Raw genomic sequence first — 22,514 nt, forward strand, 5'->3', positions numbered from 1 at the left:
GCGATCTGCTGAAATCAAAATACACGTCCACAAGAAAATCTTGTCAGCGGACGCTGCTGTGAATGCACTATGGAACTATGGGATATCTATAACCCATAATAGTTCCCTGCAGTCCCAAAAAATCAAATATCGGTTTTAGCCAAAGCGAAGAGGGATTTTTAGAGGTTTTGACGATCAAGAACCGTGAAAAAGATGAATTCTTTTGGCGACACAAAGCTGCGGAACCTGGGAGACTATTTTGCAGGTAATATTTCCAGAGGAGCTGATCCTATGTGGCAGGGGTGGAAGAGAATATGGAACAGCTACCGGGCCAAATACGTAACATGCAAGAATGCTAGAATGACGCCGTTTCTACACATTGTTTTCCTGTCCATGGCTTTGAATTATGCCATTGACTATCCTCACTTGAAGGGTAAGTTAGTTATTTTTTGTTCAGGTTTATCGAAGGAAGACTTCAATATATCAGAATGAGCCAGTGCTGTCAACTCTCTCGGATTATCCGGGAGACTCCAGATTTTGGACCGTATCTCCCGGTCTCCAGATTAGAATCTGATATCTCCCGGATAAGCGCCAAAGTTGCTATTTCTTGTAGACTCCACTTTCCGACCATAAAATTTCAATTATTTTGCGTTGTTTGAGCTACTGTTAACATCGAACGTTTCCTCATAAATTCTAAATATGAACTGTTTATGTGCTATATACGTCGATCGGAATCAACGAGCATTTTGGGCACAAATGACGTCATTTGTCGTGCGGTGACGTCGTCTATCACTCCTTCCCTGTCAATTCTCAATATATCATGACGTGGGGGGTTGACAGCCCTGAGAATCGATGCTAGTTTAGGCAGTTAATTTAAAAGACACAAGTGGAGGGACATGATAAGGGTTTTTTTTCCAATGGTACAGAGCCACTGTAACTTCTGGATCCCTCACCCTCTAACTAATCTTTTCTCAGGTGGTGGCTGGCTGGGTTTTAACTTTCTCTATTAATAGGGAGTTTAAGATGCCATTCTGGCGACAACATAAGAACATCAAAAAAGCAATATAGGTTTGATAAGCAAAGAAACAACCTTGCAAATGCACATGCATATGCACAGTGTGCAAAGAAATTAGTGTCTGAAAGCCCGGTGCTACTGGGCTGGTAAATTCTGTTCTTAACTTGCCGAATGGGCCAGCGAAGTTTTTTGGGAAATTCAGATTACAGAAAAACTGATAAATCCTGTTGATCAAAATTGTTTTTTCCGGGCTAGTGGGCTAGTACATACTAGCTACAGGTTGCCTGAATGGCAAGCTGTAAAACTGACTTTCTTTGCACTGTGATGTATCACTCTTTTTTGTACATTTCTTTGCTGTCACTGCACAATTAGAGATGAAATTGCCTAATTTCATGTTTTGTGTAGGATGTAAACAAGTGTTTTCCCAAAATTCACTTTCTCTACCTGAAATTGGATATGGTTCTTAAGGATTCAACTCCAGGTCCCCAGTTTGAACACTGGATAGCACTATTCACCAGGGCCCGGTTCCTGAGAGGCCGATTAGCACTAATCTAGGATTAAAATTTTGTTCAACTTTTTGCATTTACTGTTCTATGCATTACTTAGAGTAACATTTTGTGTTATCATTTCTTTTTTTCAAAGTAAGGGCACAACAGTATTTCATTAGCTCAGTTACATGTTCATAGACAAAAAAACCTTGCTTAAAATTTGGCTTAATCCTGGGTTAAACGTAACCATCTTTCAAGGAAGTGGGCCCAGATAAATCACTATTCAGCAGAAACAATAGCCTTATCCCCCTTTTGAACAAGTGGGGCTTGGAGAGCTTTCTTACGTTTGACAAAGTGGGTGATTTGACATAATTGCAATGAAAATTGAAAGAACACGAAACACTTTTTCGATGACATTTTTACTATGGTCACCATTGTGGTATATTAAACCCCCCAATGTTAGCCCTAGGGTGGAGGGCTGGGTGGAGTGTGTTACTCTTGGGAAGTTGGCAGAAAAAGCCATCCCCTGTTGGGAGATTTTCACACCACGTTCGACACCAGAATGCAGTCTCACAAAAGATGGATAAATGTTATTCAGCTGATAAATCTCCATCCAGTGGATGGTGCAATTGGTTTTCCTAATACTTATCCATGGGATAGTGAATTATCAGGTGGATAGCACTATCCAATGTTTAAACAGCTGCGGCTAAGCAGATAAACATTTACTCTTATGTTAAGGCGGCTGTAATAACTTCCTTTTTTCTGGGGATGATCAGTTTCATTTATTATGGATTAACTTAAATAAATTGTTAAATTGCCCTGGTTTATGCCCCTCCCCTTCCCCCAATCCTAGCAAGATGCATGCATAAAGCCTTTTGTGGCATAAGTGCATCAACCTTAAATAATTCTACCTAAAAAACAATATACAAACTCAAGTCCTTTCTGTCAGTGAGGGAAACTTTGTACAGCACTTGCATGTTGTATTGCACCTTCCTGAAGCTTAAAAATTGTTTGTATTAAAATTCTGTTGTTTTTTTTTTTCAAAGCACATTCTCTGTGGAGGAAGTATCACTGAAAACTGTGTAAAGTTCTTGGTCTCAGTTCAATGCTATGCTGGTTTACAAGATTACAAGTGCAGTGGATTTATTATTTTTGCTGTAATTAAGGATTTGTGACAATAAAATCTTGATTTAAACACCTTTGGAATTATAATATATGTCTAATTAGTCTGCTTTGCAGAAGTTCCTTATTCAACTAAGTAAAAATGTGTCAAATTTCAGTATGTTGAATACTGCACTGAAGTCTTCCTGACTTGCAGACTTGCTTTGCAGGCTATAGACACTGCATCATTAGAACTGAAAAAGAGCTTACAACAGACATTTTACAGTGATATTGTGTGCTTAGGACCCAAAGCTTTGAGTGATTTGCATGACGGTAATAAGTGTGCATCTTGAATTTGAGGAGATTAGCTACAAGTAAAGTGAAAATTCAAGCCAGGATCTACCGGTTACGGTAACCCTGTTCAGCTCCCACTTTTCTTGGGATTAACACTTAGGGACCATTCATTATTTATCGGGGGTGGGGGGGGGGGGGGGGGTGATAAAATGGACTCGAAGTTTTAGCCACTGCAAAGAGGGGGGTCCTGAGGTAGATTATTTGTTATTAAGGGGGGCCTTGAAATTTTAAAGAGGCAAATTCTTGAATAAAAAGCAACAAGATATTTTAGTGTACTAATAAGAGCTGCAGGGTACCCCAGATATTATGGCTGGCAGCCTTTGGAAACCCTATGATCCTTCTTAGAGCATAGTCTTGCACAGTATTGTGGTGCAGTCACAAGGTACATGTATGATTTGTAACTAGAATTTCGTTCTTTGATTCCCCCAATTATACACAAAATTACTTTAACAAAGTGTTAACCATCTGCTTTCTGTATCATGATTCAGGCAACTGACATTGCTACTCCTCAAGGGAAGGGAATCACTTATCCTTTGCTCTACCTGGTGGAAAGACACCATCAGGGAAGTTTCTTTTCTTTTTAAAACAAACAAGGTAGTGACATGGCCTCAAGCCAGTGACAATTAGATCTGAAGTCCAATATGCTATTAAACCGCTACATCACTGCACCCTCACAAAAAAACGGTATCCGTGCATACAGTAAAACTGTTTAGTGTGTGTGTGTAGCTGTGTGTAAGTGGGGGGGGGGGGGGGGATTCAAATGCTCCCCTAATAGAATAGGGGGACCTGGAAAATCCAGTTTTGCTAAGGCGCCTCATGGGAAAAAAGGAAGATTTGTTAATTTCTTACCCTTCCCCCCACCCCCCCCCCCCCCTTCCACTGATAAATAATGAATGATCCCTTTCAGAAGAGACAACTTGATGGTCAATAACCTGCGTAGCTGGCGGTATTGTGTCGGCGCGATTAAAGTTTTGGCGGCGGAGCTGTGATCCAAAAAAGGGAGTGGGGACGAGGTGAGTTGTTGTTGTCCATCATATACACACGGAGTTTTGAGAAAAATAGTCTGCTTCATCTTACGTACGTAGTATAGTAGCCACTATACTTATACTATAATTATGATATACTATACTATATTTTTTCTTCTCGGGCTTAGGCTCTCGTTTATCGCGGCTTTGCCGCTCGCCACTCGTGTGCTTGGGTTTCGCGTGCAGTAAGTTTGCAAAGGAAAATAAGAGACTGCTCGCAGTCTAAGAAGAGAGAGAACCTAAGTGCGAAGTTGAACCCTGTGTAGCGAGAGGATAAGAGTGCTACTCATTTGGTGACAAACGCCGGGAGGAAGGCATTTCAAAACCATCGAAAATTACTAGTAGGCAGCCGGCGGAAGGGGTATCTCGCCTGCCTTAGTTTCTATGCTTTCTGAATGCCACTGACTTTGACTTTGCTATTTTTGTGTACTCTCATTCCACCAGCTACGTAACTTCCAACTACACTCCCAGGATCTCTCCCAGTCCTTCTCACAGTTTGACAGCCACGGGAGCTTTTGTGCTCTTTGCTAACAATCGCTCGCAATCCATCCACCCAGCTACGCATTCTAACGAGTTTGCCCAAAAGTCCAGCTAAGTTGACTGCTCACAAATTACAGTTACAGCTGCGCGCTCGCCTTGATTGGACATCAACAGGAACTGTCTCGACTTTGATTGCAGGTGCACTGTGAATTGTCCGAGATATATAACAACAAAGCATGTCATCATCGTTATCAATTCCCTGTACAGTGTCAACATAACGGACCAGTCTATCTAACGCATCCTCCATCTTGTCGAAGACCTCGAGATTTTCTACGTGTGTTTTTCTGCTTGAGTTTGAAGTTAATGCTGGTGTGAAACCGTTGTTTGGGGATGTAAAAAGGGTAGCAGCCTCTCTATTCAGTGTTCGTATGCCAAAGGCGTCCTTAAAACGTGCCATGATGTATTCTAGCAATTCAAAGTCATTCTTCATCTGGTCGTTCTGTTGCTTCACCACATTGAACGAGTCGATAATAATGACAATTAAAATGTTGAGTAACAAGAAGTTCGTTATAACCATGTAGAAGAGAAATATCATGACTCCTAGAAGCTTGTGTGCACTCATCATTTCATCAATATTGAACTTGCCGAGAAGCACACTCAACAGCTTTTGCATGGAGCCCAAAAGCGTATTGAATGAGTCAAGATCGGTGGAGAACAAAAAGTGGTAGAGTTGCGCAAACGCTATAAAGACAACTAAGAAGACAATTGAATACTGTAGGAGTTCCCCACCAGCGCGTCTCAATGTACAGGATAGGAGAAAGATCCGTCGGTTGAATCGAAACAACTTAATAAATTTCAGGCACGTGGCAAAGACCGTCATTCCAACCACGCCCTCGAACATGAGCTGCCAGGCTGAGATGTACTGAAAACTAATAAATTTGGTAGGGTTTTCGTGATAAAGGTTTAGAGTCCATTTCCTTAATCCAAGACAAATGAAGTAATAAGCTATTGCGATCCAGCACAGAATAAGAACAGTCAAGTCCATAAGGTTCCAAACCTCTGCAAAGTAAAATCGTCGGGTTTTGTAAATCTTCTTCGTTTCACGGTATGTGAAGTAAAGAACAAAAACGAAGAAGAAAAGCTCACAGGCGAGGATGAATAATTGGAAATCACCAACATAGCGGTAGAGCCGATACGAGAGAACTTCCGCGCTGGGAAATACGCCGCCCGTTGGAAGTCTCTCCATTAGAAATGTAGCTGCAGAGAAGAGATTGCTGTTCGGATTGAACAAAGTGAACTCTGCGAAAACGCTACGAGTGTAGTGGTCAAGCCACAGTCTTGATTTTGCCTCTTTCATTTGCCGCACCGCTTTGTAGTAAATGTGGGACAACTCTATCACATATCCACCTCCGGAGTATGTTTCTATTCCCATTGAGTAAGGGTAGCCGTTAAGGTCACTCGAGGTACTGTAACGCCAGGGGTCTGGTGATGACGTCTGTTTAAGAAGCTCAGTGGTATTGAACAGTGTCTCCCAGCCCGCTGTGTAAGCTTGGTCGTCTTCTGACGTCATATGGTAGTCGTCAGCGCATCGTGAAAACATGTCTCTTACTTGGGATATCACAGAGCAAGAATCTGAAACACACAGAGTGAATTGTATTTAACCTGGCTAATACAAACTGTCAAAGAACAAATGAGGTCTGAGACATACGGAGAGTAAAGTTCATGCCCGCCGGGATATACAAGTGTTGAAAAATATTTTGCGAGTGAACGCAGAGAAAGAGTAACATATTTTGGTGTACCGGACACTAGCCTCGTCCCCAAGGCCCTTTTGCCTGGCTTTGGAGGTGGGGCCCCACCTCTAAAGCCAGGGAAAAGCGCCTTGGGGACGAAGTTGACCAGACACGGAAGTGACAGACCGCTTCTTACCAAATTTTCACGGTAGGATTAGGAGGAGTTAAAAAAGTCACAAAACATTTTCTCGTTCCACCTTCCACTAAGCACTCTCCAGAGCCAAGGTCATGTTAGATCATGTTACGTATTCATAGTGTGTCCTCCTTACCCTTCTTTACCCTGTGTTGTCGAAATCGAGCCACGCCCACTACCAGACCGCTCTCACCCTCTATGAACTTGGGCGCTTTTTTTGTGTAGATATAGGAGGGAAGATTGTACAGGGTGGGTAACAGAATGTTCTCAGTCCAGTTCCATACGTCTCTCTGGCGGCTTAACTGTGTAAGAGGAGGAAAGAGGCGCTAAATTGAGTGAAGTATGAATGACATGGCATTTAGCCTGTATTTGAAAGTTTGTTTTAGCTTGTAGTGAAGAGGTACAATGAGAGATCAACTGTTTTCTTTTAGAGGCTCTGAATGGGAATATGATCGGGAAATAAGGCTCAAAAGGCAGTAACCGGAGAACTTCACCCAAAGATAATTCACCCCATGTTAGGGTTCCCGGCATCCAGGCAAATTTTGCTTGCGGAATCCGGAATCGTTGGCTTTGCAATCCGGAATACAGCTCAAAGAATCTGGAATCCCACACACGATTGGAATCTAGAATCCAATCGAATCCAAGTTCCACTGGAAAAGACCGGAATTCACTACGTGGAATCCGGAATCCACGGCGTGGAATCCAGACTCCAAGACTGTCTTGGATTTCAAGAAAGCACCTTTTCCTCAGTGTAAAAGCACTTTGTCTAATCTCAATGTATGTTTGGGATTTCTTGTGATCCTCAAAATAAGGTTGTTGTGAGTTTCAATAAAGGAGGTGTAAATGGGTAAAGTACCGCTTTATTTTACAATATCTTCTTTTTGGCCTTATCTAGAGCTCTGTTTGGGGCATTTTTTTCATCTGCCATCGACCCCCTCTCAATGGGGTTGTAAAGAGTACCCTTTATCGAATTATATGTAGAGGGTTACCTGAGAAAATGTCCTCCTCTTGAATTCATCAGGCTTTTCAATGTAGCTTTGATCCAGTATAACCTTGGCAACTGCATCATTTTGATGAAAGGCATCCTGATCACGGAAGCCATAAGCGATGAGAAGAACGAGTAAAGTGAAAACAAGGTAGGTCCCTAAATCAAGCAAGATAACGTGCATGGCGCGCTCTTTTGCAGCCCTATCCCGGGCCCTCCGGAGAGTGTCCTGTGATGGCACTTTTGCGGGAGGGACAACTGTATGCTCCTCTTCCAGTTTTTCCGGCAGCCATTGGTCATCCGATCTGTGAATTGATGACGTCGAAAACATGACTATGTTTGGCTTCTTGAAAATATATGCGAAAAAGATCGCAAGGGCGACCACCTTGAGTGGCTGACTCACAAAAATGTCTTGAGTGACTGAAAAGAACATGGATAACAGCCACTGTGCAGATTTTGTTAGTCCAAACTGGGTACCGTACAGAAGAGTAATAGACGCAGCCGTCAGCGATGTTATGGTCACCAACGCCCAACCAACATATACAAACCACCAAGGTAGTCTCCGTCCATTTGAAAACTGTTTATCCTGCATAGTATTTGATCTCTCAGGGGCCTCTACGGGTGAACATTTCCCCGAGACGTTTTCCCGTAAAAGTAAGGATGTAACATCATTGGTTGAATCATTCATGGGGCCGGCTCCTAAAGAGACGAAAAGGGGCTGAAAATGAATTGAGCGCGTGGCAGACGTCTGGTTGAATTTCTGTTTTCCAGAAAGTGATTCTATAGATTCACTGGGAGACACAATATTCAATTTTCGGTCAACACCAGCTGGGCAGTAGTGACCATGTATAGAACTTTGCCCAGATTCAAATTTAACCATACTTATCTCGGTGGCGGTGGACGATTTGTGTTCTCTTTGTTTGCGACAGTTTTTTTGCGGTGGTCGCGGACTACAGTGTCTGAAAATTTGCACGAGAATAAGATTAATGGGAAAAACAATCAGACTGCTGCAAATGCCAATGGAGACTTGCTCCCAAGAAAATTCTAACGTTCCTACTTTAACTGCTGTATAACGACCTTTGTCAGCTTCATACCACATGGCGTTAGCCATCATGGTGCACAAAAGAAGAGAGAAACAGCAAGACACGCGCTGCACCCTTGTAAAGGGAGACTGTGGAGGCCTGCAGACTACCGAGAACCAAAGATGGGAGTCCGTTAGGTCCTTGTATGCTTTTGTCACAAACATGCGTCGAAATTCTTTCATCTCCTCGTCGCTTGCTACTGGAAATATCCTGTCTATTAAGCCATCGCCTTCGTCAACAGCAAGCCAGTGTTCGCATAAGAAGTGCCAGACTCTATCGCTAGAAATCTCACGAATAGATATCTGTTTCACGTACCAAGATGGGTCACCTCCGAAGTTATCGTGCCACACTCGGATGTACGAGAGCTCGCCGAGAGTTTCCGAAGTTGTCACGAGAAAGGAATTGACGCTGCTCCGAGCAAGAGTCATACATTGGCTGTTTTTGAGGAGAAACGCGTGACTCTCACCGCGTTCTCCTGTCATTAGTATAGAAACATTAGCAGATGTTCCAGCATGTCTGCGCATACCAGTACTGATGATGACCTCATAAGCGTGCGTATCTTCTGGTCGGTTACTTGGACTCACGGTCGTTCCTATCTGAATAAGGAAAAAGAAAAATATATATTGCAAAATTCGCAGTTTTCCAACCGAGATTTCGTACCGCCCATCTTTTTTGAGATCGTCTCTAATATTTAAGAAACAAGGTTATCTAGAGGTGACTGATTGTGCTGTTTTGTCAAGAAGACTGCACGCGTTAAGCGATCAGATTAAGTTTCTAACATAACGTTTTGCATTTACAGTTTGGGTTGTAATCTCTTTTTTTCAGTTGTAAATCGAAATGGTATTACTGCTGTATCTAATACAGATTCAAGCATGGTGTACCTCTAGCTACAATTAAATCAACTATTTTATCTTTTGTACCATACGAGCAGTCCATTGTTTTCAAAGTGAACTGAAAAATGCTCAAATGGCCTCTCTTGCTAACACACTGGTTCCCAAGTTTCTGGTGACAATTATAACAGTTTTCCTGTTCACTCCCTCAGTCAGTTTTCCCTATGGGTACTAAAATGGTTTGTCGATGTACACAATTCACAGAGCCGTAAAAACAAGTACTGCACTCTATGGGTGGTGGTGGTGGTCGAGGAAGGGGAAGAGGGGCATGATACACAGGAGATGAAGAAAAATGCTAATGGAGGTTCGGGAGGCCCTAAACTCCTGCCCACCTCCCACCTCCCCCCCCCCCCCACCCCTATCGATTAGATATCCTGACGAATTACCTTTTGCACGTCTTTTCGATCCTGACGTCGAGCCCAGACAAGGGCAATTAAGTACAGGCCACATGTAGTACAGAGCACTGCCAGGACTAAGGCGTAATTTGACGGGTCTTTTATCTTGACAGCTATGATATCCAGGTGCAATTCATTGGGAGGCACAAACAAGCGACTGCCAAACCAGGTCAAGTGGTTACACTGACACTGAATGCGCTTTAATGTGGTCGATGGACCAACCTGGTCATGTAGAAATAATCATGAAACCGGTTCATTCAGGTACCTCATTACAAAATACAATATATGCGTGCTAAGATGTCATTTCTCTTGCAGATTTTTAAGTTTAGCCTGCGAATACAGTCGCTTCTCATCGCGCTAGGGAAGAGGTTTACTGCTCCCTGTTGATGGGAGTTGATGTTTCGCGACGGAGAGATTCGCGAAACGTGCCCCAGCATCGGGGAGCGATCAACCTCGATCAACCTCGTCCCCAGGGCGATGAGAGGCGGCTGTATTTACAGGCTAAGAAAATTTGAGGATCAGTTTTCTTAAAGGTTTCATGTATGCACAAGTGCTAATGGATCATGCTAATCCCTCCTAAAAACGAATTAACTTTCGTTCCCGTTTATTGAGGCTCACCAACATCTCTCCAAAATCTCGAGAAACTTTTAGGATCCATTGTAATTAGTCGATGGTACAAATCTAAATTCATTCAAAACTCATCATGGCAGGCTAAACAATATCAGACTTATCAGCGCCAAAAGCTGACGCCTAATCTCCCCCAACTTTGAGTCACTTGTCATGTTACTAGTATGTCTTTCGTACCTTGCAACCGTTTGCTGTCCATGCTTGCATGGATTCATTCCAGTAATAACAACCAATAGACCTCACTGATATGTTGAACTCTATTTTACTTGTCATCTCTGTCCCATTAGTTACGTTACCTGCATCCGATAATTTCACACCGAGATAAAATTCTCCTGCAGTATTCAAATAACTGCCAGATAAAAGTTTCTCTACAGTTGTGTTACATGAACGGATAGGCCACAACACATCAAAATTTTTGTTGCTTGGCGTTGCGTTTTTCTTTCCCATTACTATCATCTCTTCTCCAGCATCCATCATCCCAGAGCAACGAATTTGTAAATAGAGGGAGAACTCTTTGTCAAGTGTAATTTTGAAGAACGTCGTATTCTCAATGGGACGAACAATCCCTCTTATATTATCTGGATTCCTATTTTCTGATTCGTTCAGTGATAGAAATATCGAGACTGGTTCAGTAAGGTTCCGGATTTTTATTTCCTTCCCAGAAATGTCCAAGAGCTCGAGCGTTGAGACCGGTGATGTCACTGGAATCACGTCGTTTGCTACAAACGGAGACTGGGACATAGTTACAACCTAGGATTAAGAGAAGGTTAGGTTACTTTTAAGATTTTTCAGATATTCCGAGGCTTGAGTGGGAGATAAAGAAGGGCAAGGGTATATAATCCAAGACTTGCCTAACCTGAGAAATGAGAAAACAGCCAATATTTCGTGACGCCGCCACTGTTTTCCACGCGAAATGACGTCTGAGAAACGAGTGCACAAATTCCACGCTGATGACGTATAACTGCCCAAATCTGGCTAGTGCTTCTGATGGGTCGTGCCACGAGGGAAATTGGCTTCAACCAATCAGAAGCACTACCCAGATCTGGGAAGTTACACGCCATTAGCATTCAATTTCTGTGCTCGTTCCTCAGACGTCATTTTGCGAAGGAAACCTTAGGTGACGTCGCGTAATGTCGGCTGTTTTCTCAGGCTAAGGCTTAGAGGCTTGGCTAAATTTGTCCCCCTTTGGTTATGACAAGTCCTCTCTCATGTTCTTAACTGTAAAGTCGAGTTATATGAAAATACTAAATAGTCAACTGCTGTTTTTCGCGTGTCATGTGCAAGGCTTCTCAATACTAGTGTCTCCTGTGGTGCGATGGGCAAAATTTTTCAGGTCGGTAGCTGGCAACTGCATCCGTGTGTGCGTCATAAAATAATAGTAGTATCATGTTTAAAAGTTACTGAACATATTCAAACCAACCTTTGTATTAACCGCGTCTAACCGATCAAGTTTATTTTTTGTCATTTCTGTTGGTAATTGAAAGGTAACCTTTCCTCCATCTAAGGCCGCGGCGCTAATGTTACTGGGGGACTGGCTTGTAACTGTTAACTTCATCAGGCCTGATTTCACGTGAAGTGGAGGGTCTCCTTTTCGCTGATAATCCAAGAGTTTCTGAGCAGAATAGTTGATGCCTTCCAGGGATTTGTTGGTTGCTCTTTCACACTGAATATTAATGAAGATCAAGACACAAAGGTTGTTTGCTATTAACAAAAGTTTCCAGAAGGAAAACTAAATGGAACACAGCTTTTCGTGTCATTTCAGTGTAAAATTTCCGGGAGCAACGGAACATCTGAAACGGTATTCTTGTATTTCTGGACGGAATATTCCCAACGAAATTCGCGTTCTATTTGATGAAACTAATAACATTAGTTAAAGGCTTGAAACTAGTGATACGAGTTTCAGACTTTCGCAGCCATTTTTTGGTAAAAGGAACTGATTTGTGCAAATGGTAAAAACGATTCCGCTATGAAATTCACTAGTTTGCACATGTTAATGGTAAAAAACTAGGGCGTCCATCTCTCCCATCTGACTAAGGTATACCTAGGTACCATTTACATGAGAAACCTGAGATTGCGGTTGGAAAATCAACTACGTCCGTGTTGGCAGTGGTGTGCAAACGGATGCGACAACTCCCAACAATGTTGGGACCTGCAGTGCATCGTAGGGAGGATAAAACCCATAAGACTTTGTACACCATCTGTAATTCGTGTACGTGGGCCCAACAATGTTGGAAGAGTTGTGCAAACGGATCCACTGTTGTTTCGCTACGCTTTGGCGATCACGGAACAAAAGAAATGTTGGGAGTTTTGGGCTCAAAAGTTTGACGGGTTTCACACTTTGTACAACAACCCCCAACAACAGGCAACAAGATGTGAAAACGGATGTAACATGCCACATCCAAGAATGCTAGGAGTTGTTGGCAAGAATGTTGCGTCCGTTTGCACGGGGCTTTAGTGAATTACAGGGAAAATGTCTCAAGAAATAGTTGTTGCATTAAGGTTGCCATTAAACATGTAGTATATTCGTGGCAACATCCAGGACTCTGTTAGCGCGCGAGCTTGTGCTTCATGTCGTCAAGAGAGTGGGATCGCTTGTGTGTACGTTAGCAGCGACTAATTAGAACTGCTAGTGTATCAGACCATAGTGGCCTCCTAGAAATGCTCCAAATGGTCACCTTTTCCTGGTGATCTTTGTTTCTCGCCTCGTTACTATCATCGATCCAGTCCCTGATTTCACTTGAACCTTGTTCGCGTTTAACGTCACTGCTTGTAGCTACTGCAGCATCCAGTACAAAGTTGAGCCCAATCAGAATGTTCTTAGTGATGTTGTCTGCCCGCACGCTTTTAAACGTTGTTGCCAGAGCTTTTGCCATATTTGTGAGAGCGTTTGCTCCGTCTACCTGTGGACAAAATAAATCATATGAAGTGAATCCTCTTCGATAAGAAATGGTATCTCGTATTCGACCCTCCACACGGCAGTTATAAAGACGGAATATGAGACAACCCTTCATGATGTCTAGTTCAGTTTTTCCAGCTGGAACCTCTCCTTTTCTCGGCAAGTGTCTGAACAGGACCGAGGCGGGGGCAGTAATCGAAGGACAAAAATTGTTCTCGCATGAACTGCGTATATGCATATCGATGTGGGGCCGACACGCATGCCTAAGGTATCATGGATACATATGTGTTATTGAACAAGCGTGAGGTAAAGATGGCTAGATATTGGCCAAGTTCTTATCTGAGTTATCATTCAAAGAAGAACAAGGTCAATATCCAGCCATCTTGACCCAACAGGCTTGGTCAGTAAGGGATTGATTATATGGCCAAAAGAGAGAACGTTTTCTTGCGCGATTAACGCGAGAAATACCGAGCGCGCAAGATGGGTCCGTCTTGCCTGCTTGAGTAACCAATCACGTAGGATTCGCTTCATCTTATCCATTCCCGGATTCAGCCATATAATAAAAAAAGGGCTTCAGTGAAGTCTTTTCTTTAACGTGAGATTAGGCACTCCAATGCGCAGAATCCAATCAAAGGTTAAATTTATATGATTGTGTTCAATGGGCTGTACATAATTTTGTTATAGGCTGCGATGCTACAGAGATATGACCCACGAGACCCCCTCGTGCAAAATTGAGACCCATGAGCCCTCGACGGTTGCAAGTTACTTACCATCGAGTCGGGTGAGAGTTCCTTGGATACACTGATGGCCGGTAAAAGTCCTCCTAAAGCTTGCCTAATACCGTGGGGGCTGCTAGAACTTACGCCAGATAGCCCCTGAATTACTCTACTTCGGACCTACAATGCAACGTAAGCAGTATGAGACGCATGTTTAGGGAGCAGAAGGAAAGAAACAAATGAATTTTTGGAGGAAACGGAAGAGAAGGACATTGGTGAGTGAGAAATAAGAAAATTCTCTTGTGGACAGTAATAACGGAGTTAGTTTGTCTTTGTATTCTTTTATGTTTTACTACTGAGAGTCAATGAACCGGAACCATGAACAATTAATGCGGCAAAATAAAACTTGCATAGTAAGGTATTTTAAAATTCAGTGATATTTAGTGGCATACGTTTTATTCGGAAGCCTGTTAAGTTATCGACGTTAAATATATTCATGCCTTCGTTCATAAGATTCCTACCTAAAAAGGGGGCTAAAACATGCACCATATACTACTAACATAACAGAATATGCAACAGACAAATGAGTTAAGAATTCATCATTCGCTCTAGGAGTGGAGGGGTAAAAGATCAAATAAAAAAAATGCTCATCCGAAGGTATGGGCATGGTGGAATAATTCGTTTATTCATATAGTTACGATCATGGATCATTGGCTACGTGACCTTTCTAGATCAGAATGACGTCTGTAAAATTTTGGTCAATAGAGAAGAGTCATTACCTCAAGTTGCCTCGGTGGCAAAATTTTCGAAACTCAACAAACCGTGGTCCTGCAAATATGACTTTCCTCTGCATGATTGCATTCAGGAAGAAAACGGTTGCACAAACTTATCTTCCATCGTTCGACAATGCAAGTGACCGTTTCTGTCAAGAACGTTTGTTGAGATCCAGAAATTTTGCTATCATGGTAACGTGACGTCACACTTCTCCTCTATGTAGTACACACCTCCACACGATTTTCAGTATCCAGGGAATCAGTGGCATGAATAGACTCTCGATTTAGCATAGTTACAACTGTCGACATTAATTGGGTTGCTTGACGAAATTCTCTCGCGGCTAGAAGTTTTTCTAGCTTGGAATGAGGACCGCTGACTATTTTTCTCAAATTGGAACTAACAGACCCTGCATCAGAGTTAAAACTTCTGACCTACAACAAAGCAGTGAAAATAACAAATTACAAATATTCTCAGAGATACTCGCTTTGTTCAGCTGTCGTCATTAAGGAAATTTCCTTGGAAAGGATGTACTACCCAGATTTTCCGAGAGCTTGGCACATTTGATAGCCATGTATAGGACATTGAGACACTGAATTAAAAAGAAGGGCTCACCATTATTCGCAATGATTTTTTACTGAGTTGTACAATAAATGTTCGAAACTTGAGCAACTGCCAGAAATTGTTACTGCGTATCAAAAACTAGGAATATTACTGAAACCTAGAGCCTATTTGTTTGTAATCGTGATTGTTCTCAGATCAAAAGGTTCGTAATGCCGGAACCTGGCCTTTAACAGTTTTCTGATCTGACAATATGTGAATGACATTAGACACAAATTGTGAAGTCGAAATTGTGCTGTGTAGACACCTGAGACTACAGAACAAGGCGATACAATCTAATTACCTTAGCTTGAAGGGAAAATACCGTATGCGATCCTAAAACATCCGTTATTTTCACGAATAACTCCAAGTTGAAGTTGTTTTTCTCCAATCCAGGTGGAAGAAACAAGTCATTTGTGAAGGGCATCCAACCATAGAAGAGCAGCATGGATCCGTATGTGGGATGCTTAAAGAAATATTCGTACCATAGAGGGCTGTCTTCGTCTGTCCATCCTTGGCAGCTTATTCGGAACTGTGTTTTAATTGCGACGCCTTCCGAAGGCGATACGCTGCACGATCCACCGCTCGGAGGCGCGTCGGTAGTTAACGAGTACTGGGCCGAAAATGTGCTGTTCAGCATGTTGAAAAAGATCGTGTACGTTTGGTTTGGAATCAAGTCGCTTGGATCCAACTTAAACTGGTTTGAATACGAAATGCTGATTACTCCTGAGTCCACGGACCGTCTGGAGATTCCGTTCGATGATGTTCGAGGTCCATGCAGTTCCCATTTGCATGTTTTTGTGTCCTGGGTTTTGTTGTCATAACAACCTTCACTGGTAAGAACCAATTCTTCAGAAGTCCTCAACTTGTAGGCGCAATTTTCCTTGCACCTGTGTTAGAGCAAGGTTATTAAAAGAGTTTCTTTTTTCATTTGATATTCTTTTTAGTTTAACTAGTGGCCTAAATAATAGTTTTAAAACGTTTATTAATGGAGGGATAGCGGAGTCGGGGGGAGCTGGGAGCCCACTTCTACCGAAGTATTGAGACTTACTAAGAGTAGAGTCTCCACAGCCCCCGCCCGCTCCACTTCAGGTCACTAGTCAGCCCACTAACCGGAAAAATGTTTCCCCCTCCCTGTAATGGCACTAACCTGACACAAAGAGGTGGAAAGCTTCCAGCCAAAAACTTGATAGTCTGCATTGTCGTAGCTCGTCTTGATCCTTTTGTTACTGATAAAACGAAGTGATAAGTTTTATTGAAATCAAGTCTATTTGGACGAAAAATCAACACGGGCTGCTTGTTATCAATTGGTCTTTTAAAACCAGAAATATTTCCACTTGGATAATAAAACCATTCAAAGATCAGAGACGAGCTAGCTTTGCTGACATCGTTTTCGTTTGGATCATGTGATGAAGACCCATTGAGAACAACTTCTTTATCACACGACATTACTCTCTCACTCCCACAGTCTATACTGGCCAGCAGCTTTGGCAAACGCACCCGCAGAAATCCAGTTGCAGTTTTTGATATCCCAAGAGGCATTGCTGTGACAATAAGAGTAAATTTATACAGACCTCCTCTCAGGGATTTTGCGGGGAGAAACAGAACATCGGAGGAAAGAGGTTGGTTGCGGAATGAAACAGAAGCAGTAGTGGAGTCATTTAGCAGCGGCTGGACCTTCCATTCATACTTAATTTCTTCAACACCACTACAGTTTATTTGCAGCGAGGAATAAATTGAGTACTCGTACTCTTGTGGTATTTCAGGACAATCGCTGCTGTTCTCTCCAACTGCGAGCATGCGCAGCTCGTTTACGACGCAAGGAGTGTTCATGATGTTAAAGGTCCTAGAAGGCACAAAGGTATTGGGACTGACCATACTTTTGGCTGAAATGGACAAGGTGTATGTACCGAGCTCGCCGTACTGATGCGTCACTCTTATTACTCTGGGTAAAGACGACAAAAATTCCTCTTGTACAGCTGAAAGGAATTTGAAATGCACTTTATTTGAGTATCAGTGTATTTAGCACGAAGGTACCAATTGGGACACTATTTTTTACGTGTCCCACTTGAGACCGGACCGCCATTATACGTGGTCGTCCGAGCCACGCGAACATCTAACCGCTTGCAGGGCAAAAGAAGTGCCGTCATTTCTCAGTATTTTTAAGACCCTGAGTATTGGTCCTGCCCCGAGAATCAAAGCCGTGACCTCCCTCTCTGCAGTCAAGCGCTCTTCCGACTGGCTAATCCTGAGATGTTATTAAGATCGACAGCACTTCCAACACAAAGGTCAGCTTTATTTGATACGCAGAAGCTTCATGGATGGCAAAAGGCCTAAATGATTGCGTAAATTATCCTTTGATTACATTTAGCAAACAAAAAATTGAGCCCAATCCAATAGAATTATTGAGTTGTTTTTTGGTCCACACCGTGCCACAAGAAGAGAACGCCAAATGAAACGCTCGAGAATAGAAAATGGCAAAGCGAGACTGTTAGAGCAAAAAAAGAGAGATTTATATTTTCTACTCGGGCTACTACTCTTGCTTCTTGTGTCTCGCGGCTTCTCCGCTCGCATCTCTGTTTGGCATGTTTTCTTACTGACTTACTGAGAATGATGCTCAAACGGTCTGAGTCATAAAAAGGAAAAGAAATTTTAAAATTTGTCCCAAAATTAGTGTAGCGACCGCAGCCATAACAGGCGTTTGTTTGTCATTCTTTACTTACCGGAATTGTCACCATAATCCACCGAATAAGTCACATTTGTCCCTTGTAAAATTTCGAACTCCAGGATTAATGTCTTTTCCGAGCCAACAGCTATGTTTCTGATCTGTAAGCCTTTGATAGGATGCTGAACGGTCACGTGACCGCACAGCACCACACGATCAATTCCAGAAGAAACGTTCACACACACAAAATATTGACCAGGTTTAATAAACCTGTGCTTCATGACTGCACCTCCTTCCTCCGTCGACGACTGATCGTCCCAATTCCATGAAAAACCCAACGAGTGTGCCATCTCCACGTTGCTAACAGAAAAATTGATCGCTTGTCCAACAAGTCCGCTGGAGGCATGATGAAGTTTCACATTTTTCAAGGATGGGATGGAAAATGAAGCGCTAGCTGTTCTAGCGGGGAACGGATACCTGGACAAACTTGTTTGGCTCGTAGAACTAATCTGACTGGAGAATCTGAATGACTGGACTGGTGTTACTATAACTGAACTTGAAAATGCGTTCGAAGGCGTAATAGATGTGAGTGGCTGAGTGGCACTAGCTGTTGTAGCGGGGAACGGATACCTGGACAAACTTGTTTGGCTCGTAGAACTGATCTGACTGGAGAATCTGAATGACTGGACTGGTGTTACCACAACTGAACTTGGAAATGCGTTCGAAGGCGTAATAGATGTGAGTGGCAGAGATGTTCCCATGGATGATGCATAAGAGGAGGGTGAATAAACGACAAATGAAATCGCTTTTGAATTTAACGATACATTATTGCGAACATTAACAGTAATGTTTGCACCACCTACGCTTCTAAACTGATGGTTTATTGTTCGACCGCTATACTTATAGACACGAGTGTCTTCTTCAACAACAGTCCAACCGTATTTTGGCGAGTCCCCGCGAGACATTTGAGCTTCAAAACGGCATCTGGTACCAATCTCTATGCTTGAGTTGCATGAAGAAATAACGTCGATTCCTGTAATAGAATGGATTGCCTTTATCTGGTGAACCGTGTTTAAATCCGGATGATTTTTTGCAATACACCATACATCGTGTATTTTTTTTATCCTGAAGCGTTTGTATAAAACCACATAGCGTACACTCGTGTTTTTGACTGAATATGCTTGTAAGGTCAAATTCGGGGCCGCCACTATGTCAGTTCCCCTCTTTCCTGTCAAACCGTGGTTTTCAAAAAACGAGGCAGGCGACGATCCAGGCCAGTTTATTTGGCAAGTAATTTTAACCAGTGTGTCAGTTGCAACAATTAGGGGAGCTTTGATAGACAGTGGATTTTCGACAACCTTGACTGTAACATTGACAGCCTCTACAGACTTACGTTGTGGAACTTTATTGTAGCAATACAGTGCAAAGCTTCTGTTTCCAACTGGAGTTAGTCCATGATAGATTCTCTTCCCGATGTCCTCTACAATAAAGTCTGTAGGATTAAAAGACCACGTGCATCCTACTTTGGTACCAGTTTCCACGCTTGCGTTGTAGCACGTGAACGCGTTGTCAAAAGCAAACGAGCTGTAGCACATCTCAACCTTAAGTCCTCGGATAATCTCGCGCACGAATACGTGAAGATTTTTTATTTTATTCGAGACAAGGTTAAACGCTCTCAGGGTAACAGGAAAGTAGCCAACATGTGAAAAATGAAACTGGAAGTGGCAAAATGCACCCTCAGTTGTGTTATCTTCTTCTAATTGACGAGATTGCTGTTCCAAAAAACTTGCATTAGGAATGTTCCATTCGCAAGTAACATTTGTGCCAGACAAAACATTCGCTGTCATATTTCTAGTTGTGTTCACCACAACGTACTCTGAGTAGTTGATCGGTATTTCGGTAATTGCGTTCTGCACTGCAATGGTGGATTGGAACGCGATTGCTTTGGTGTGGTTTGCCATGGGAATAGCGCTCACAAATGTCACCAGTAGAGGATATATGCCAACCGCTGAGAAACAGGAAACAGTAAGTTTGGCGTGAACTCTGACCGAGCCACGCAACTTCATTCTAAAAGAGATGTTAAGATACACCATACTTTCAAGATGTGCATCCACGCCAGAAGCATTGTGAACTGGTGAAAAGTATGCCCCTGAAGTTTGTTCAGCGGTAGTTCTTTGAAGCGCAGCACCGGATGTGTTTCGCCTGAATCCCGCAACGTCCCCTGCTCGCGCAATAAATCTTTCTTCTTCCGGTACCACTATTAAGTTATACCCCACGGTAAGGTTGACATCCATTGAATAAACTTTGATATAGTTTCCGGTTTTGTGTGCGCATGAGCTGATAGGTACTGGCCGCTGGCAGTACTTCACGTGGATGCATACCTGACCACAGCGACCAATGGATGGAGCCAAGGTGGGTTGCGGGTGACAGGTCAATGTGCAGTTTGTTGTCTTCCAATCAGCCCTGTAAACCTGCAAAACAAAGATAAAAAAGACCTTTCGTTCGTTCATCGTTAACTTGTGTTGCAGTGTTCGAATGATCCAAATAGAAAAAAAAGATAGCTATTGACAGATCAGTTCTTATTGCTGTAGATTGAAGATTATTTCTATGGTAGGAATAACTTTCAGCTTCCATACGCTACCCCTTAATTATTCAAGTAAAATAAGGCTTTTTTAGGTGTCTGATGTTTGTCAGGATCAGCTTGAAAACAAGTGAATTCGTGCATAATAAGGTATATTACGCTTACGGTATATTGGCTAAATTATTTTGTGTACAATGGCATTCTCGTCCCCAGAGCAACTTGGCCTAATTTGTAATTAACGTTTGACCACGTGACCAAAAGAAACGACTTGCTCTGGGAACGCGAAAGGTGTTTTGCTACCCCTCCTGGCTGACCATGGTTTGTAGAGCACACCAGAAAGCGCCTGAATAAAGGACGAAATCAATGCCTTACCTGTAGCTCAATGGGACCAGGATCCTCGGCGTGTAATTCCCATGCTTCGAGTGAAGTTTCTGCTGAGAACTCCAGCGATGGCAGAATAAATGTTCCAGGCAAAGTACCGTTAAAATCGGTTTTCTTCGTAACGGGACGTCCCTCCTCAGTTTCCAAAGTAATTCTTGGCACATCTATACAGATTAAGAAATTTGGGGTTATTTGTTTCCTTTATTTTTACTTTAATTTAATCTGAGGCTCGCATTTGTCTTAATCGTAAGGTGGCTAAAACAAAAGAAGTTTTGTCAGGCTTTCTATAAAAGTAGTGACGAATGGTGACGAAAATGTTCAGGATAGCCTTCCTTCTGCCATCCCACCAGACGCTTCGCATGAGTAAGGCGCACGTCGCTGCCAACTATTTTACAAGGCCGGGGCTCATATTCTCGTTTTAGCGGCCTCAAGCAGTTATACTGGGGAGTATATCACTATCCACCTGACGGCCGATCGTCAGCTACAACTAATAAATTCGATTTGGTGGTGGAAGAAACTATAACACCCTGACCGTAGTATCAAGGCCTAAGCCTCGGCCTCTGACCTGAAGTCATACACGTTACCAAAAGAGAATGATGAGAAGGAGGAGCCACACCTAGTCTAGCTTCTGGGACATAAGAATTTCTCTCAAGTTATTTTTAGGGCAGGAGGTCTTCCTCCCGTGATTTTTTGGCTCAGCAATGACTGTCCCATTATTCTCTCTAGGTGTTAGCCATTAGATGGGATAGCACTCTATCGCAAGACAGGGGGCGGATAGTAATATTCCTGGTCTCTTCGTAATGCATACAAGAACTGGTGTATGCTGACAACGTTTTAGACTCCTTTTAAGAGATAGATTAGTGTCCTTTCCAGTAACTATAGCGTTCCAATTAAAGCGAAACTAGCGTATGCGTGGAGATTCAGTTCAGAGTAACAAATAAATGGGAAAGCGTCAACATACCTGAAATAGTTATGTTTTGGCTTGTATTGCCTTTCAATGTTACCAGTGCTAAGACGTCACTACCACGGAAGCCATCCAGAGTACACTCGCTTCGATTCCAAGGTGTTACAGCGTCAGGACATTCCATACCAGTTAGCTGAAGACGGGATATTACTCGGATCATTCGGGTTAAGTTAAAGATGGTCCAGTTATGTCGGGACGCAGTTAAAGTGAGGTTGAATACACCGGTTGTGGCATAGCGATGGGTAAACGTAAAGCCACCCTGCAGGGAACTGTTAGCTGTTCCATCACCAAAATCCACTGAATATAGGATGGGATCTGGCGGTGTCACGCTCAATGGTGTAGAAGGCGTGATGGAAAATACACTGGAGAATATTGATGGCGTCATCATTGAAGAAAACCGTGTAGATTTCTCTGAATATTGGATGGGATCTGACAAATTTAACTTTGTGACGCTTGATGGTATGGAAAGTGTGACGGAAGATATTCCAGAGAACAGTGATGGCGTCATCTTTGAAGAAAACCGTGTAAATTTCTTGAAATATTGGATGGGATCTGACAAATGTAACGTCGTGACGCTTGATGGTATGGAAAGCGTA

General features: G+C 42.7%; 2 protein-coding genes and 1 long non-coding RNA gene across 3 annotated transcripts in view; 1 reads left to right on the forward strand and 2 right to left on the reverse strand.

Annotated features, from left to right (window-relative positions):
• LOC140940068 (uncharacterized) overlaps nucleotides 1-9,510 on the reverse strand; it is a 66,442-nt gene extending 56,932 nt beyond the window's left edge. Inside the window, exon 1 of the mRNA XM_073388949.1 lies at nucleotides 9,507-9,510. The gene's annotated coding sequence lies outside the window, so the exon portion shown is untranslated. The remainder of the gene's footprint in view (nucleotides 1-9,506) is intronic.
• Nucleotides 38-2,679, forward strand: LOC140941778 (uncharacterized). The gene is made up of 2 exons (XR_012166502.1): nucleotides 38-412; nucleotides 2,529-2,679. It is a non-coding gene; the product is annotated as an uncharacterized lncRNA (long non-coding RNA).
• On the reverse strand, nucleotides 4,138-22,474 carry LOC140941882 (polycystin family receptor for egg jelly-like). Its single transcript, XM_073390886.1, has 14 exons — nucleotides 21,916-22,474; nucleotides 20,946-21,118; nucleotides 18,051-20,463; nucleotides 16,478-17,306; nucleotides 15,632-16,217; nucleotides 14,961-15,161; nucleotides 14,011-14,136; nucleotides 13,020-13,244; nucleotides 11,765-12,007; nucleotides 10,522-11,094; nucleotides 9,709-9,939; nucleotides 7,355-9,028; nucleotides 6,502-6,667; nucleotides 4,138-6,074 (listed from the first exon to the last, which is right to left on the reverse strand). The coding sequence occupies exons 1-14, from the start codon at nucleotides 22,424-22,426 to the stop codon at nucleotides 4,567-4,569; spliced, it is 9,459 nt and encodes a 3,152-aa protein (XP_073246987.1). The 5' UTR covers nucleotides 22,427-22,474; the 3' UTR covers nucleotides 4,138-4,566.
• Nucleotides 22,475-22,514: the final 40 nt, after the last annotated feature.

Source organism: Porites lutea, chromosome 6, assembly GCF_958299795.1.
Source record: "Porites lutea chromosome 6, jaPorLute2.1, whole genome shotgun sequence".
Classification (NCBI taxonomy): Eukaryota; Metazoa; Cnidaria; class Anthozoa; order Scleractinia; family Poritidae; genus Porites; species Porites lutea.